General features: G+C 34.9%; 1 protein-coding gene across 1 annotated transcript in view; it reads right to left on the bottom strand.

The window, feature by feature from the left end:
- Positions 1 to 15717, bottom strand: part of LOC129222736 (dual oxidase maturation factor 1-like) — a gene marked incomplete at its 5' end in the record, with an annotated part of 34092 nt that extends 18375 nt beyond the window's left edge. The window contains 3 exon segments of the mRNA XM_054857269.1: positions 8250 to 8403; positions 11738 to 11830; positions 15583 to 15717. Coding sequence (XP_054713244.1) covers positions 8250 to 8403; positions 11738 to 11830; positions 15583 to 15717 — 382 coding nt within the window.
- Positions 15718 to 18465: the final 2748 nt, after the last annotated feature.

Raw genomic sequence — 18465 nt, 5'->3', positions numbered from 1 at the left:
GATTTGGCACCGAAGGTTATCTTCCTCCCCAAAATCGCCCCAAAAATGAAAGAAGCGTATAGCCGAGTTGAGCTCGCGATATAATGAAGTGCTTTGTTCCTTCACGTTGGAGGAATTTGGGTGGAATGGAGAAAGAGAGAAGAAACACTAAAAATAAAGAATGCTTAACGTGCTTTCATTAAAGCCTTTTTTTGCACAAATTATAGTCAATACCCTATTATTTGGTTCATGGGCGCCCATCGGGGAGCAAGTGGGGGCTCAAGCCCCCCCCCCCCCCCCTTAGTTAGAAATTAGAACTTTCTTGCTTTAAGTACTTTTTTCTTTGCAATAATTTAAAAACATTTCTTCTCCAGCTATTAGTGAATAAGTTTTTAAAAATGTCAAATTTTAATAACTCTAATCTGTACTGAAATCGGTATCCATGGGAAAAAATTCTGATAAACCATAGTGAAAATATCTGGGCCCTGTCCCCCCCCCCCTTAAATTTTGTGTATGAGCGTCCTAACACATTCATATTTTCGTACAAAGATTGGCGAGTAACACTCTAATTCGGGGGTTTCTACAACTGTTTTTACTCAAGTGCCACATTGTAAATTTTTGGAGCCGAGGTGGGACAACAACCCAAGAATGTTTCAGTTCAGATGGGCTAATTAGCTCTAGTCCCCTATCTCCCCTACCTACACACCCGACTTTTTTTTTTTTTCAATTAAGAACTCGGGGTGGTTTTTGAGATTCAACGGGCCCAGTTTTCTTTTAAAAAATCCTTAGAAGGAAAATTTATTATCAAAAATGCTTAGTTTGTTTTCAGTTTAAACTGACTGCGGGCTGGATGTGCCTCGCCCCTAAATATTGCAAGTTTGTATGCTCGAATTTGAAAGCAATTTTTAGCAAGTGAAAAGAAAAAGCTTTCAAAGACGCTTAAATTGATGACTTGACTAGAATCAAAGAAAGCTCGAAAATCTGCATTATTTGAAAAGTTTAAAACCCCCAAAAGCGACAAATATATGCTTGTTAAAATTCAGCCTTGAAACTAATTTGTTAAATTTATCAACAAAATTAACTTTACAATAATTATTATATTTCATAGTTTTTGGCAACAATTAAAAAGCGGAAGTAAAATGCGGGCATTATGACAGAGAAAGTAAGTTAAGAAATAAGTAGTTTTTGAAAAGAAAAAGAAAAAAACTCAATTTGCTGAATGAATTTACGTTTATTTTGACAAATATCCAAAAGGCGTTAAAGAATCAGAAAAGAATAGGATATAGTACGGGGCTTCCCAAACTTCATTGCCAGCGGACCCCTCGCATGGACCAATGTAAAGGGCGGACCCCTGCCACCAGCAGATTGTATAGATACTTGTAGATTATAATTGATTAAAGTCAATTAAGCTGACCAGTAATAATTACATCGAAACATAAAAAAATTAAAAAAAAAGGGTAGGTAGTTTACAATGCTTTACAAATTTTGGAGAAAAAAACGCATCGAACAGACAGAAATCAAAGAGTAACACATGAATTAAAATTCAAAATTGAACTTCGAGTTAACGGGAAGAGAGAGATTGTTTTAGCTGGCAGAATTTTTATAAATGGGGATTTAATTTTTGATAGCTGCAGCCGAATATCAGGTTTAGCATCTACACAGTTTCGATATTTAGTTTTAGTTGCTGTATAGATTTAAAATCCGGATTTGTATAAGTGGTACATGGAAGAACACGCTTTGGTTCTGCAAGAAGCGGCAGGATTTTTAATTTTCCAGAAATCAAAAATGGAGGTAAATATTTTGGAAGGTAGATTTCTCAAAGTGCAGTCTAAAGTTATGTCAATCAAACATTGATATTCACATGATGACAAACTGCGTGGTCTTGTCGAAGCAGAAAACGGCTAGACCCCCAATCTATGATGATCTTGCAGTATTGCATCTCGAGATATCGGGAGGTAGTGCTCAAAGGACAACCCCATGTTTTTGAAGGTGAAAATTCTGGTTTTAAAGCGCAAAAGCATTATTTAAATACACTGTTAAAAATTCAGGAAGATTTTCTGGTAATTGTTACTGTAAAATTGCATCGCCGACGCATCGCTGATTTTTACGGTAATTTATACCGGAGAAATAAGCGATCCCAGCGCCAACTGGTTGCTGTAGCCTACCGAGGAAACCGTAAAATTTTACAGTAACATTTGATTTTTACGGTAATAGTTGCTGGCAACATGGATGCCAGTAACAATTACCGTAAATTTTCCGGAAAATTTTTAACAGTGTATCATTAAACGTTTTCTAAACATTTCTTTTTTCGAAATTTTCCGTGGACCTCTAAAAAGAGTCGGCAGACCCCCAAGGGGTTCGCAGTTTGGGAAGCCCTGGAATAGAAAATTCAGCCAAAAGTCAGAATCGTATTCGTTTTAGCAGGGATAGAATGAGAAAAACGTATGAAAACTAAAATGCAAATCAAGCAAAAAATACTGCAGAATCAAGTCAAAGCGACAAATATACTGCGCTCAGAGCTGAAGTGGACCAAGTCGACATGGACTTGGTCCACTTTAGCTCTGAATTCCTCATAAATAGTTGAACATGATTAGGATGAATTTTGAATTTTTATGATCGTGTAAATAGAGTCATTCATTAAAGTGGTAAATGTTGGTGCCAAACAGAAATCCATATTGTTTGCTTCTGCTATCAGTTCTCCCTAGAGATGCAAAAAAAAAAAAAAAGTTTTTGAGCTATGGGATTAAACCCAGAAATTTTGGGAAATAAACCGGGTACTTTGGGGAACACTGAGAATTTTGGAAGTAAACGAACGACATGTTTTTCCACGTTGGTTCTGAGCTTAAAACACGGTTATGTAAAAAATTTTCACGTGATATCTTTTAACTTTTCAATTTCGAACAAGCTATTTAAAATTGAAATCTAATAAAAATATGCTTATTGAACAAGTTTTTTTTTATGAAAGAAATTCAAATTGTTGCCGATGTCCTAAAATAACTACGAAAGCGACCCTTGCTGACGTAATTAGTACTATGAATGTTATGAGATGACCAGTGGTTGGAAGTAGCGCGCTACAAGTAGCGACGCTACTGTAGTAGCTACATTTTTGAGTAGTTTGTAGTGTAGCGCACTACTTTTTTAAAAAAGTAGTGTAGTGAGTAGTTAATTACAAAAAAATAGTAGTTTGTAGCGATTTCTGGAAACTACTTCTAAATAAATTTAAAAAAAAAATAAAGGTTCGAACGAATTTGACTGGCACAAATTTTACGCAAGTACATCTGCGGAAGCAATGAGAAACTAGACTCATAAAAATACGAGCTGACCTCAGGCATTTCATTTTTACATCATACGTTATATCTGTTTGACGCCATTAGTTTGTTTGCCGTCGTAATTTTCATATTTCACCAACATTTATATTGAAAAATGCATTTATTTTCGCAAAAATGAAGATATTGGTGATTTTGCGAGTTGAAAATTTGGTGAATTTTATATGAACAGACCGAAGATTGAAAAATAAAAATATTTTAGCGAGGTCTTAATTTTCGATAGTATTCACCAAATAAAAAGAAGCTACTGAAAATGTTATAGAAAAGGATGAAATTGAACTGTTCTGGAAGACTTACAATACTTACGAGCATTAGAGTGTTTGAGAGTATGATAAAGGATATTTTTCTTAGTGTCTTCTGATGAGCTAATTTATCAATTTTTTTTTGTTCAATCCTCTTACGGTGTGTGTGTGTATTAAGGTGTCCCCCCTCCCCACCCAAAAAAATAGAAAGTTGAATTTTCGCACACTCTCTTACATTTTCTCCTTTTTCGTCAAAAAAAAAAAAATCATTTAATTTGAACAACAGCAACAAGTGCCGATTATATCTGAAAGTGTGAACCAGCGCTTGTGTAATGTTAAGCCAAATTAAAATAAAAATGTTTTTTTAGAAACTCAAAATTTCTGTTGATAAAACGCTGCTCCTATACCCCACATATGCACCACAAAAACATTTATTCAAGTTAAAAACTATTTAGATATCCCATACGTGGCCTAACATTTATAATTTTCTTGAAAAAATAAGTTATTGATACATATTTTCAGAAATGTAAGATTTTACGAAATTATCAGCTGAAAAATATAAACAGTAAAGTAGAAAAGTAGGTAATTAGCGTTAAATAGAAATTTTTGTTTTCCTGCATTTTTTAAGTCTCCCACTAGTACTCAAATATATGGATTTTTTCCAGGTTGAGTTCAAGTTCTCATTTAAAATATATTATTTTTTTATTATTCGTTTGTTGTTGATCTGTAAATGTGTTCGCCAGTAATTTTTTAACTTGATATTCTATTTAAATTTATATGTAATTTTTTAAAGATAACTGAAAAAAAAATCAATTTTTTGAATAAAATTATAAATTTTAGGTCAAGTATGGCATATCTAAATGTTTTTTAATTTGAATAAATCTTCTTGTGGTTCATGTGGGGTGTTGAATACAGGGGCAACGTTTTATCAACAAAAATTTCGAGTTTCTAAAAAAAAGTTTTTTTTTTTTTTCGATTTGGCCTAGCATACAAGTACTGTTTTACACTTTCAGGTGCAAGTCAGCACGGGTTGCTGTTGTGCAAATGATATGAAACTTTTTTTCACGATTGTTTAGACACAAGAGGAAAAATACAAGAGTGTATGCGACTTGAAAAATTGACTTACATTTTTTGAGGGACAACCTATTGTGTATGCTTTTTATTTACTTATTTTTTGGAAAGTAGCGAAGTAGCGACTACATTTCAAAAGTAGTTGTAGTTGTAGTTAACTACATTTGTAACAAAGTAGTTGTAGTTTGCTACAAAAAAATGTAGTTTTTCCAACCACTGGAGATGACTCATCATCGAATTTACAACAGCAAAAAGTAAAATTAAAATGGGGTAGGAAAAAGGTTAAAATATAAACGAAGTTTTCCTTTCCTTAAATTACTCTAAAATTCCTAGGAATTTTCAAACTTTCTTCCCAAAAATCCTGGTTTATTCCCGGGAATAAACCTGGTTTTTTCTTTCCCTTGCAACACTATTTCGCCCTGAATTCACAGATATGCTAACACTTGACAGAAAAAATAGAGAAAATTCCAGCTTGTAAGCATGCTATCCTACACTGTAACAAATTTCGGAAACGTTTCTGGATATATCGGAAACGTTTCCGAAATACTAGGAATCCTTCATCCAATAGCGAACTCCTCAATATTCAGAAAGCTTTTTGTTATTTCAAGATATCTAGAAGCGGAAGTGATGACGCAACGCTTCGAAACCTATTTCATCCTTCCAACCAGGCGCCAATGAGTCGGAAATAACGATAACTTCTTTTTTTCTTATGTATGGTTGCTGCAGTCAGCAACTGTTTTGCATTGGATTGCTTGTTATTTCATGTCTAGAGAGTAGTAAAATGTGTCGAAACTAATTTTACGCCTTTGCATTTTGAACTGCCCTTGATTTTTTAGACGATGTACGCAGCTATTAAGTTAGTTAATAACCATTTGCTTCTTTACAATTTCCAATGCGACCATAATTAGATATATATTGTGTGTTCAAGCGTGAATAGTTTCAACACCCGTGTTTATACTTAATGAAACGAAACCCTTTGGATTACTTATTCAGTTGTAATGGAGGTACTTAGATTTTCTTCCACTCATGTTCACTTGTAAGTATTAATGAATATTTTAAAACATGTTGTTATATACATTTATATTTTTGTTGATTTGCATTTGATGAGGCTCCAATTGTAACTGTTTTTGGGTTTATCGAATTAATTTAAAGTTATCCTACATATACCTATGTGCGCGGTGTACTATTTGTTGTAACTAACTGAAACTGATTAATTACGCAAAAGAAGTAAGATTTATATTTGAGAAGCAATCACAGAAAAGTTATTTCGAAATACTTGGATGTACATACATTTTGGTTCAAAAAGAAGAAAAAAATCAATTGTTTAATTCATTAGAAATATGGTAATGCAAATATTTTCTAGTATTGTAATATGCTTCACAAAAAATGTGCCGGTATAATTTATCTTTTTTTATTATAATTTATTCATTCATTTAAAAATATTTATACCATTAGAAAATGACCATGTTATCTATTAGTAAGAACATAGTTATGAAATTAATTCATCTGCTTATTCATTTTGTTAAATGTGGTTAACAATAAAAAAATTCCTTGACATTAGTTCCGAAAATAACATTTCCTTCGTGGTTATACTAATTTAATGTAGGACAGTCAGGAGGAATGAGTCAGTGGCAAAAATGGAACAGCTGCATTTACATGCTGAAATAAAAAGTAATATTTTTTCATGTCATCGTTTTAAAAGTGATCAGTTTTTAAATACTATGTTATTAATATGCAATGCACATATGGTGAGAGACTGTGCCATTGACATTTTCAAGGGGTTGCTTTTTTTAAGGTGGGGGACGCTTTATATCATTTTATGGGTGCACCATCACTCTTATGGTGTGGGGGGGGGGACTCTCGTATATATGAAATGGAATAATCATGTAATAGAGTTCAATGTTTTAATAAATAAAATATATAATGCATTTTGCGCACACTCTAAAAATAAAATCAGTAACCTATTTTGATTAAGTATCTATATTTGTGATAAACTGGAAAAGGGCAAGAACAGAAGAATAAACCCGAATGGTTCCAGCAGGGGGACTTTGGTGTCATATTTAAATTCATCAATTTCTCTGTTGGTACTTTTCGGTACACTTTGTTCGTCAAAGAAATTGACTTGACGTGAACGAATTTCGGAACGCAAAGTGTAGGTAAGTTCTGTCAAATTTTATCCGAAAATAAAAGCTATCAAGTTTGATACAAGATATGTTTTTAAGTTCTGCATTAAAATTACAATATGTTGATAATTTTGTCTTGAAAATATTGAGAGAAAAACTGAAGTTTAATATTGTTTAACAAACAATCCCACTTTTGAGAAAGTGCTCCCCTTCCCTCCCCCGACGATTTTGTGATTATGAATGAAACTACTATATTATTTCATAAATTTACAAAAATTTATAACTGTGCATATGTTATGCTGTTAACCATGCTATTTGTCATTAGAAATTCAGAAAAAAAAAAAAAATCCACGAATGATTCTAAAATTGCTTGTTTCATTGCTCTTAGATATGAAAGAATTGAAACTGATATGGCATGCAATACTATAGTAACGAATTATTTTTTAGAAAAAATCACGGAAAAAGGATTCCGAAATTCTCAGAAACGTTTTTGAAAATTGTTTGGAGAATTCCGAAATACTCGGAAACGTTTTCGAAACTTTCATGAACCACAGCTGCACAGAATACTCAGAAACATTTCTGGAAATTACGGAAAGAGAATTCCGAAATACTCGGAAACGTTTTCGAAACTTTCATGAACCACAGCTGCACAGAATACTCAGAAACATTTCTGGAAATTACGGAAAGAGGATTCCAAAATACTCAGAAACATTTCTGGAAATTATAGAAAGAGGATTCCGAAATACTCAGACACGTTTCTGGACATTACAGAAAGAGGATTCCGAAATACTCAGACACGTTTCCGGACATTACAGAAAGAGAATTCCGAAATACTCAGAAACGTTTTTGAAAATTTCATGAACCGCAGCTGCACGATATACTCAGAAACGTTTCCGATTTTTTTTTACAGTGTAAGGTGCATTGTTCTCACTTGCAATATGAGTTTGAGCAGACCCGACGAGAGGCCATCTCACCCTAGTCGGAAACTAGGAGCCCAGGCCTTGGGGGGGGGGGGGACACTGACGCAAAAAAGAAGAAAATAAAAAAAGAAATAAAAAAAAAGGGGGGGGGGACTCCGAATAAGAGAAAGCGTTCTTTTTGCCCTTTTTTCTTTCCCCCTTTTTCTTTCCTCTCTTTTTCTTCCCTCCCCTTTTTTCCTCTTTTTTTTGGGGGGGGGGGCTGGAGGGCCCGGCGATACAACTGACTAGGGGCACGCATTGGCTCTCTGCGGCCCTGACTTTGCAGGGGTGCCCACCTAAGGGGGGGGGGGGGGTCATGGCGCAGATTACACCATTAAAATTTTTAGGGGGTTGTTTTCACGGGTATTTTTCTCTTTTTAAGGGGGCTCTTGCTTTTAAGGGGTGGGGTCTTCGCGATTTTACGGGTGCGCCCTTGCTGAAAGGGGTGGATACCCCTGGAGTTTGAGATCACTCTAAATCTGGAGTTTTAGTACAAATAGCAGAGTAAATTAAGCTATTAATGTTGGAAACAAATATGAATGCACTTACCATAATACGATGTGACAATACCACCCGGCGGCCCTATAGTAACGTCCGTGGCGGAAGTTGCCCTCGTCGATTGTGAAATACTCGACGACCCACAGAATCGGAAACGGCATTCCTCGCCATTGGGCAGCTCGGTACTCTCTGTTCAACTTGCTAGCTACCAAAAGTAAAATAAAAACAAAATAAATTTCTATGGTTAGCGAATGACTACTGTCCGCCTCTGAGAGGTTGAGCTGCGGCCTTGAGCAAGTCCATTTCTTTGAAGGGAGAGCAAACAGTAAGACGAGGAATTGTTAGCGCAGAGTTGGGCTACCATTAAGCCATCAGCCGTTTTTCCTCACCCCTATTTCAGCAAATGGATTCGTTTAATCCGCCGGCCAACGGAGATCAACTTGCCAGAGAGGGACAGTAGTATGATGTACGTAATCTGTACAATAAATACGCGAACTGAGACCATAAAAAATTTACCTAGCTTTGCCTTCAATCTTTGAGTTGAACCGCACCATTGCTGCGGTCACTCGTCTGGTGTGCTAATTCTACATTAGCTACCAGTTTATTTGGCTCTCTTGGCTCCTTAAAGAGGTTTTCCACCTCCAGCTCAGTTACTTCCTATACTGGGTTCATGGGTGCTTAAAAGCACGATACTGCAGTCCTCGGATGGAATAACTGAGCTGGCGATGTATTTTATGCATAAAAAGTTCATTTTGCAAAATTTAGTCCATGTCGATTTTGTCCCCGCCAAAGTACTCTCCATTCGCAGCTCTGCACCTATCCCAACTTATTTTCCACTCTTTAAAGCATCTTTGGAAGTCCTCAGCAGTTAGGCTCTTAAGTTGTCTCGTCGTTTTTCGCTTTATTGAGTTCAAACCTTCCCAGTGATGTCCTCTCATCACATTTTTGCATTTTGGGAAAAGGAAAAAGTCGCAAGGTGCGAGATCTGGCGAATAAGGAGGATGATCAAAGATGTTATTGAATTTTTTGCCAGAAACTAGCGAACAATCAATGCTGTATGTGCTGGTGCATTGTCATGGTGAAGGATCCATCCATCGCCTTGAGTCAAATTTGGTCGCAATCAAATCTCTCAAGCGCTAATTGATTTGTTGCTTCGTGATTTCGTCAATTTCCATTTTCGACGAATCGTAAAACAAAGACAACAGAAACTAACGTAACATGCAACATACGTGCAGTTTGGTGATATGCCAAGCACCGACAGCTCATTGGGTGTCAAGTAACTATCGCCGACAGTTATCGGAACATTAGTCCGCGTCATGACTGCCAGATTGCATGAGTTCGCGTATTGTTTGGACAGACTACGTATAGTTTGGCTCTGATAGCTAGAACTCCAATGGATGAAAGGTGAAACGATTCCATTTGTTAAAATAGGTATGAAAAAAAGTTGAGTTGCTTTACGATGCACGTGCCGCTATAGTTATTAGCTTTGTGCCGATGCAAGGATTCATGCTCAGTCTCCCCAAGCCGAAAGGAGCTCGTCCAAGGTCTGCCGTTTTGTTATCAGAGCTATTACTACAGCTTAAGGCTTAAAGTTGTTTGAGATCGTGTTTATCTTACACTATAAAATATTATTTGGTAGGTTTTGAATTACAAATTTAAGTTTCGCTTACTTATTGAACCAATAAATTTTTTTTATGCATAGAAAATTAAAATTTCGTAATTCATCTTTCAAAAAAAAAAAAAAAACCGCTGAATGTGAAATGAGTGAAAAATTGTACATAATCTTAAGTTATTTTAGTTTGCAATTGCAAATGTATTTAGCAAAACAAAAAGTGGTATGTGAGTAGTGGCAGTACAACGTTTGTAAAAAATTACATTAGAAATTCCTACAAAATTTGTTGCCATCTATCAGTTTTGTTTGTTTGAATAACCTGTGGTGTTGACAAGAGAGAACGAGTAAGCATTCAGAAATGGCACTTGAGTTCTTTCCTAATCAGCATATTCTTTATGTCTCATATTCTGATGCCTTCATCTCTCTGTTCATATTTTTCTTTTCAAGCTTGTAATACTTGAAATTGAAATACTGATTGAATGCAGCTTCATTTAAGAAATAATTCTAGATGTTTTTGTCCCAGTTACATTTCGCGGTCCCTTCGCGAAATTGATGATAACCACTCTTGCGAAACGATTACGTTTTCATAATGGGGTTGCTTTCTTCAGTCAAAAGTACTACTTTTAGTCATGGACCCAAAAAATTACATTTTTTATATTTTTTTAAAACATTTTTTACATAAATATTTTACATAAACACAAAAAGTACTTTCATTTTCCCAAAGGTTATTTTTAATTAATTTTTTTAAATGTCCGATTTTCCAAACAAGGCATGGTCTTTATGACGTCACAAATGATATACTTCGGTGCATTCTACTGGTGCGCTGAATGTTTACGCTTGCTGTCTACCGCATTTCCACGTTATGATAATCAAGAAGCGAATTAAATATTGCGCTCTACACTTGCTATCAACCATATCGTTACCCATACATATGAGTAAAGAAGTGAATTAAATATTGTGCTCTTCGCTAATGGCAACAGTGAATGGTAGTTCATCATTTGTGATGTCATGCGCAGAAGCATAAAAAATGAAATTGAGTCTGCGCACAGAATTAAATATTTTTTTTAAATAGTAAACTTCGATAAGTTATTTAAAAGATGGTCAAATCCTATGTTTTTAAGCATGCTCTTTCAGAAAAAAAAATACTTTTAAAATTTCGGAAACGACCCCATTCCGTCATCTTCGCACCGATGTATCGCGTAATTCCGGCTTCAATTTCATTTCCTTTTTTCCATAGACGTGACCTCTCTATGTAATTTCTTTACTCTATAGAAAATTATGAGTTATATAAGGCAATATTTTTTTCTTTCTTAAAGAACAGATGGGTTCAAGTTCATAACATTTAAAATTTGAATGCTGACAGCATTCAACTTAATTGATAAAGTATTCCTAGAGTTTTTGTCAGTAAGCGTTTTATGAAAAAATGACCCCAATATTCCCTTTCTCACTTTAACCCCTTCACTATTTCATACTCGGACATTTTCATGCCTTCTTCACATATAAAATATAAATTTGTGTTGCAAAAGTTGCACAGTTTTAAGGCAACACATGGTTAAATCTTAGTCTATTATTACTCATGTTCTACTGTTACCATTAGGTGGCGAAAAGAGAATATTTTAATTTAATGATTTCTGGAGAATGTAAATACCGGAAGTGGGATAATATTTTAGCTTCCTTTCAAAATAATAACAAGATCCATAGCCTCATAAGGTGTTCAGAAAGTTCAGCTACCTTTTTAGCGCATGTCCTTCAACATTTCAGCAGCAACGAAACGACGCGATTAGGAAACTCAGTTATGGCAGGAAACTGATACACTTTGTTTCTTACACGAATTATGACCCCCTCTGCGTCAATTATGCATTTTTGCTCACACGGACACTTGGGTGTGGTTCTCAATCACGCAGAATATTGAACTGGGATGACTCACCGTCTTTTCCGAAGCCAGGCCGGCCCTGAGCCCATTCCCATGAAAAGCGCTCGTTGTAGTTGATGGTCTCGTTCAGCTGATTCACCGGCAAACCTGGTGAAGGAAATGAAGCAGTTTCATGGTGGGAAATTCTTCACTTCTGATATTGGAAAAAACCGTTAGAATAACTTCACAAAATATGCAGTTGAGAAAAGGATGTAGTTTCATGTAGGCAGTGGTGGATATAAGGGGCGGGTCATAAGGGTCATGACCTCCCCCCTCCCCTACACCGTCGACCATATTCTCCGTCCACATTGTGTTCAAGCACTTGACGAATAAATTGTAAACGATTTCAGTAATCTTATCAATTCATTATTTTTTTTTTTTAAGTAAATATTTGAAATGTTGCTTCTTTTCAGAAATTAATTAGTAAAGTTTATGCTCTACTAAATGTCTTATTCCTGGCGGGTTTAGTGCTTTTTATTGACCCCCAAGCAACTTTAGAAATTTTTAGTGCCAAAACCGTAAGTTCGTTCGGGTGTGGGAGGTGTCATTTCTTCAGCATGACCCCCCAAAAATGGTAGTCTGTATCAGCCCCTGTATGTAGGCATGGGCAATGCCGTTCTTTTTAATGACATGTTCATCAGAGGATCGTTAGTTTCTTTTACCCGTTCATTGAATTCGTTTATTTGAACACTTAGTTCATTGGAAAAAAAATTACTAACATTTTAAAAAAGTTCATCAAAAAATTCTCAAACATGAATTTTTTCGGGTTATAAGTTAAAAGAAGTCGGTTCTAAAAATAATAATACTAATTCATTAACGTATCAGCGTAAACAAGATGGGGACAAAAAGCTTCAGAGCAAGTGTTGCCGAATGCTTTATTATAAAGTAAGAGAAGAGAAACAAAACTAAGTTTGCTTGTGTAGTATTATTTGAAGAAATATATAAATAAAAATGGACAGACGAACTAACTGAAACAAATGTACTTCCAGTGCAATGTTCAAAACCTTTCATCGTTCAAAAGAACAGTCGTTCTTTTCGACCCGTTCGTTCATGAACGACACATTCCAAATTTCCTGTCAAAGTTCACCAACGACGATACTGCGACAGCTCAAAAAAATAAAAGAAATGTTATAAATATTGATTTAAAAAGAAATTTTAATGCTCTTTCTTACCAGAAAACTTGCACCAGATTCATTTTCAAAACTAGTGCATGATATCATATACCCAGGCCTGCGAAGTCGGGGGGAAAATAGCCGACTCCGACTCCGGTAAATTTATGACCATCCGACCCCGATTACTTTACCTCAAAAATCAGTCCGACTCCGACTTCACAAGCACTGGCAGAGTTGCGGACTTAGAGGCTAAAAAGACCGACTCCGACAGTCCTCAAGCCTTCGACTCCTTTACCCAAGACTCAGTCTGACTGCGCAAGCACTGGCAGAGTTGTGGACTCAGCGGCTAAAATGACAGACTTTGACTCCGAGAATCTTAAAGGCTTCGACTCCCTTACCCTAAAATCAGTCCAACTCCGACTCCGCAAGCACTGGCAGAGCTGCGGACTTAGAGGCTAATATGACCGACTCTGACTTTTAGAATTTTGCTCTTTAGACTCCGACTCTTTTATCTTAAAACCAGCCCGACTCCGAAGTGTCAGTCCTGGTAGAAACGATTTCATGAGTAGTCACACATCAGTAAAATTTTCATAATTTAGAAGAAACATTTTCAAACTCTAACTGCACACCATTAATTTAGATTGCAAGGTCCAGCCAGTACATATAACAGCATTCAACTTCGGATAAGTTTTCTGACAATAAAGATCTTCCAATTTAGATTTTAAATCAACATGTTTTTTACGTTTGCCTAAATTTTTGAGATGTGGCACTATCGTCGACGGTGAGCGACGTATCCGATTTTGGCATGAAACTGAATCATTTCCTCAACTTTTGTATGTTTTGTGACGTTATTCTCATGGGGTTTTTCTCCAAGACCAAATATTGCGCGCACTGTAGTACTTGAGAATAAATGAGTAGTAATAAAATAATAGTTTAAAAAACTAAAAGAACAAGCTTTAGTAACAAAATGAACTAAAAAGCTAAAAATAATCTTTGGATGACAAGTATATAAAGTAATTGACCAAACGCTTAATTTTAAGGTATTTAATTATAAGATCTATGATCAATTTTCAACAAAACTACATAACAATTTTTTAAAAAATGTTAAAACTTAATTTTTTAAAAATCAAAAACGAAAAAGTGCCGTAAATTTTATCTCACAAAAGTCTTCGTACACTTTAAAAAACGTCTATATATTATTGAATAATCTAACTTTTTATTAATTTATTATTTAGTAGAATATCATGCAGTATCAATAACACCTTTTAAACGTCTGGGAATAGATTTCATTCTTTTTTCTTTCTCTTTTTGCGTAATTTCTGAGTAAGTGTTCAGCCACACTTCGAGTCTTACTGTTTCTAGCTCTATTTTCGTTTCAAAGCCGTATTTTCGTAATCTGGCCCTAAATATCTCTAAGTATGTTACATTTAGTTCAACTCTGGAGATTGAAGGGGTATTATCTAAACTAAAGGACAATTTTTGAGGCGCTAGACGCAAACATTGAAATCCGTGCGCTTCTTATCGCTGTCTTGATGAAAAACAAAGTTGTTTGCGATAACCAAATTTTTGGCTAAGAGTTTAAAATTAGTATTTAAAATATTTAAATGAACAGCGTGATTCATAATTTCGTCAAAAAATTCCCAACTACCAAGTCCTGATGCTGATATGCACCCTCACACAAGAACACCTTCTCCGTCCTGATTAACTGGTCCAACTAAGTTCTTAAGATTAAGTTCCTAAATTTTTCTTTTATTTACAATTATACAGCAATTTAACCAAAAATGTTGAAAGCATTTTCATCTGTAAGTAAAACGTAATTTGAGCTTATTTATCATTGTTTTTGCGACGAAAAGCGTAAACTTTCTGTTTTTCGCACGACCAAGAAAATTTCTGCGGGAAGAGGTCCCATTTAATCCAGCTAATCAGAGAACTTTGCGAACAATTTTAAGTGAAAATTATATGTAAAAATTTTCATTTAACTCTGCAGAAACTTCTACAGCACTCAAATGTGTATTTTTCATAATTTTTTAACTGTAAATCTCCGATCACGCTTTGTCAACTTTGCCGGTTGACCTTTTCTTACCTTGTTTTCGGTCCGATTCTTTTCTTTAAAGCATTTTATCAAGCACTTTACTATAGAATGGAATAAATTAACTAATTTAGAGACATTTCAAACCAATTTACCGCTATTGTGAGGAAAAAATTCAAATCTCGAATGGTGTTTGTGGTTTTTTACAAATACCAGCTATTTTAAAGTAATAAGCACAATGTTAAGGAATTAATAAACAAAAAGTGAAAGCTAAATGACTTTTAAACTTCAACACAATGCGAAAATAATAATAATAATAATAATAAAACGACATTTGATAATTTTATTCATGAATTTATTCGAAAATATTTCAGTGTACGATGAGTTTTGTGACGTATTATTTCAGTCTCTTCGTTTTTTGACCCATTTCAAAAACAAGATCCGTCAATATTTTGAAAAAACTACAGGGTTTTATTTAGAATGACATAGGAATGAAGTGAAAAAACATTGAACTTCATATTCGAATTCAGTTTCGCGTTATTTTGGTTTTTACTAAAGAATTTCAAAGTGTACGAACACTTTTGGAAGCCACTGTATGTGAAGTTACTCGAAAGAAATTATTTTAGTCATTTATTTTTTGATCACAAAATTTGAACAAGTTTAAAAAGGTTTAGGTTTTAGAAAAATACTTCAAAAACGTTTCATGTTTTCTCACTTACCTTTCAATGTGACGTTGATGCCGCGTAGGCCAACTTTCAGACCAATGTGCGCATGCGCATTTTCATTGATGAAAGACTTGTACTGCACAACCGCCTTCACAGAGCCGTATTCCCAGCCGTAACCAAAGTTGCAAACTGAAACATGATGAAAAGCGAAGTTCATGTAAGATAAATAAGATAAATAAATACCTTTGTGTTGAAAAGTAAAGTAAGAAATAACAACGCCAAAAAAGCAAAATAGCATATTACTGCAGACACGTGTTTCGGGGTTACAGGAAACGCCTTTTTCAATGTAAAAAGTAATGAGCTTATGGATGAAAAGACAAAAGCCAAGATTTAGATAAGCAAACAGCTTAAAAGATAAAAATAGCGGATTAGCCAAACACCAAAGAGAAAATAATAAGCTGTCATGCTTTTTGAAACAAAACTTTCAATTTTGAATATTTTCGTGGATCCCCTACCTAGGTCTAGTTTCAAAATAAGTAAGGCAGTGTAATTCAGTAGAACTTCGACAATCCGAACTCTGACTATCCGAACTGCTGATTAATCGAATCGCTTTTAGAGTTTCAGGAGAAAAAAAAAAGACGGAAGAATAATGATTTGACAACGTGCAATATTGTCCTTCCCTCCGCGAAGCTAGAGAATATTATTGGTATGATGAGTCATTAGGACAATTAATTATTGGCTTCGAATGAATAGCACTTGTAAGCACGTTTAACACGCATTGCCTTTTATTTAAATAACTAGAAAGTCGCCCGTCAAGGTATGACGGGTGAAAATTGCTTTTACATTTGAACGAAGCCATTGCCTTTTTTAGTGATATTTTGATACTTGAAATTGTAACCCTAAGTCCAGTGGATGAACCCTAAATTCCAGTAGGTAGCGTTCATTGTTGACTATTTTTTCGTTTCTTCATTCCCCTGAAATGACAGTCTTACCAGTAAAACAGTTAAGTTAGCGGATCGAGTTCAGCCTTGTCACAATGAAGCCTTTCCCTGCATGTTAAACATTACCAAAACAGATTATTAAATTATCATGCCGTGGCGCGAGTATCATTGTTGAAACTCGCGAGTTACTCGACCATTGGCTATTACAGTGAAACCTGTCTATAACAACAAACCTGTCTATAACGATATTTTCCTTGGTCCCAGGAAAATATCAGCATAAATAATCAAACTGTGTATAATGATAACCTGTCTATAACAATATTTTTTTAGGTCCCAACAGTATCATTGTAGACAGGTTTTACTGTATATATTTTATGTGAGGATTAAAAATACTTTTCCTTCAAAGTAGTCTTTTTTTTTTCACATTTTAAATATCAGACCCTTTTTCCTATTCTACTTTTTAAAATCCAAAAATATTTTTGCTAGTCAGAAATTAAAAAACAAAATAAATAAATAAATAAAATGAAAATAAATAAATAAATAAAGCGTTTTTTTTTTCTTAAAGTGCCTTCTTCTTCACAAATAGAATGAAATTTCGAGCAGACTCCACGTGGAGGTCGGTTTGGAACTACCGTTGAAATCGAGATGTTGTGAAATAACCAGAACATTGCAATATAAATAATCAGTGTTTTCAGCTTTCATTTTTCAGTAACAGAGAAATAACACTCGCGTGACTGTCTAGACTGGTTTCTAGCCATTATTTGACTGACTAAATCAATCAGTAACTTGAGATCTTCCTGCATCATGCATGTTACCTGAATGATCTTCATTAAAATTTTAATATAGGGTCAGATACGAACTGTTAGCTTTTTAATTTATTTTAATGGGCAAATAAACAGTTCATTTCAGTAAATAATGTCGAATCAAGTAACTTATTGCACAGGCATGGTTAATGTGACCATAAGGCCCATTTCGAACAGGAAAGTCCCGTTTTCTAAAATGACAGAATGGAACACTGAAAAGTTTCAACAAACAGTCATTGGGTGGAATTACTTCCGCATTTTAAAACCGATAACACTGCGGCAAAAACCCCCTTCAAAATGCTTCTGACATTCTGTCGGCTGATTCTTATGTAAAATTACCCTCTGAATCCGAATATGACATCCGTTCTCCCCCTATACGGACCAATGTTTTTTAAAAGGCCCCCCAAGTTTTTTTTTTTTAATTTTCCTTAGTTTCAGAGCAATTATTATTATTATTTTTTTTAGAGGTTAAAGAGGAGCTTTATATTAACTGCTAACATAGTTTTCGCAGGCAAGAGAGGTTCAAAGCTCAATATCATGGACACTCATAGCAAAAAAGGGGGCTTGTGGGGAATGAATAATAGAAAAATATTAGAAAAATCACAAAAAACGATCTTTTTATTTTGCGTTTTTAAAAAAAGATGTTTTTTTTTTAAAAAAAATCGGTGCAGAATGAGAGTATAAAGCCCTGGTTTCCTAGAAGCAAAGGTGCCAGTCTTCGGCGTCGCTCTCCGCCGAGGAGAAAACTTGATTCTTCTGCGCATGCGCGCCCGAGCTAAACCGACGTGGTGCATCGCCACGTCGGAATCAACTTGACTTTGATTTCAGCGTCAAGCGTGAGCTTTACGCCGGTGTAATCCAATCAAAATGTCGCTAGATTTTTACCCAGAAGAAACATTTATTGAGATGGTTCAGCTGAATCCTGTGCTATATAACGTATCGAAGAAAGGATACAAGGACCAACTAGCAAAAGAAAATTGCTGGAAAGCAATTTCAGAATCGATAAATGTTCTAGGTAATTTTAAAAGTTAATAATTATAAAAAAAAATACTGTTTTCATGTCTAAGAAAATGAACTAAATTCATTATTCTGTAAACGATGCATATAATTTGATTTTCCCTGCCTCTAAATAAGAATATGTGATCAAAACGTTACTTAAACAATTCACCTTCAACGTACGCTGGAAATACACG

Source organism: Uloborus diversus, chromosome 5 (assembly GCF_026930045.1).
Source record: "Uloborus diversus isolate 005 chromosome 5, Udiv.v.3.1, whole genome shotgun sequence".
Taxonomy (NCBI): Eukaryota; Metazoa; Arthropoda; class Arachnida; order Araneae; family Uloboridae; genus Uloborus; species Uloborus diversus.
The sequence above is the reverse complement of the archived record's forward strand: the minus strand, read 5'-3'. Positions and strand labels throughout refer to the sequence as shown.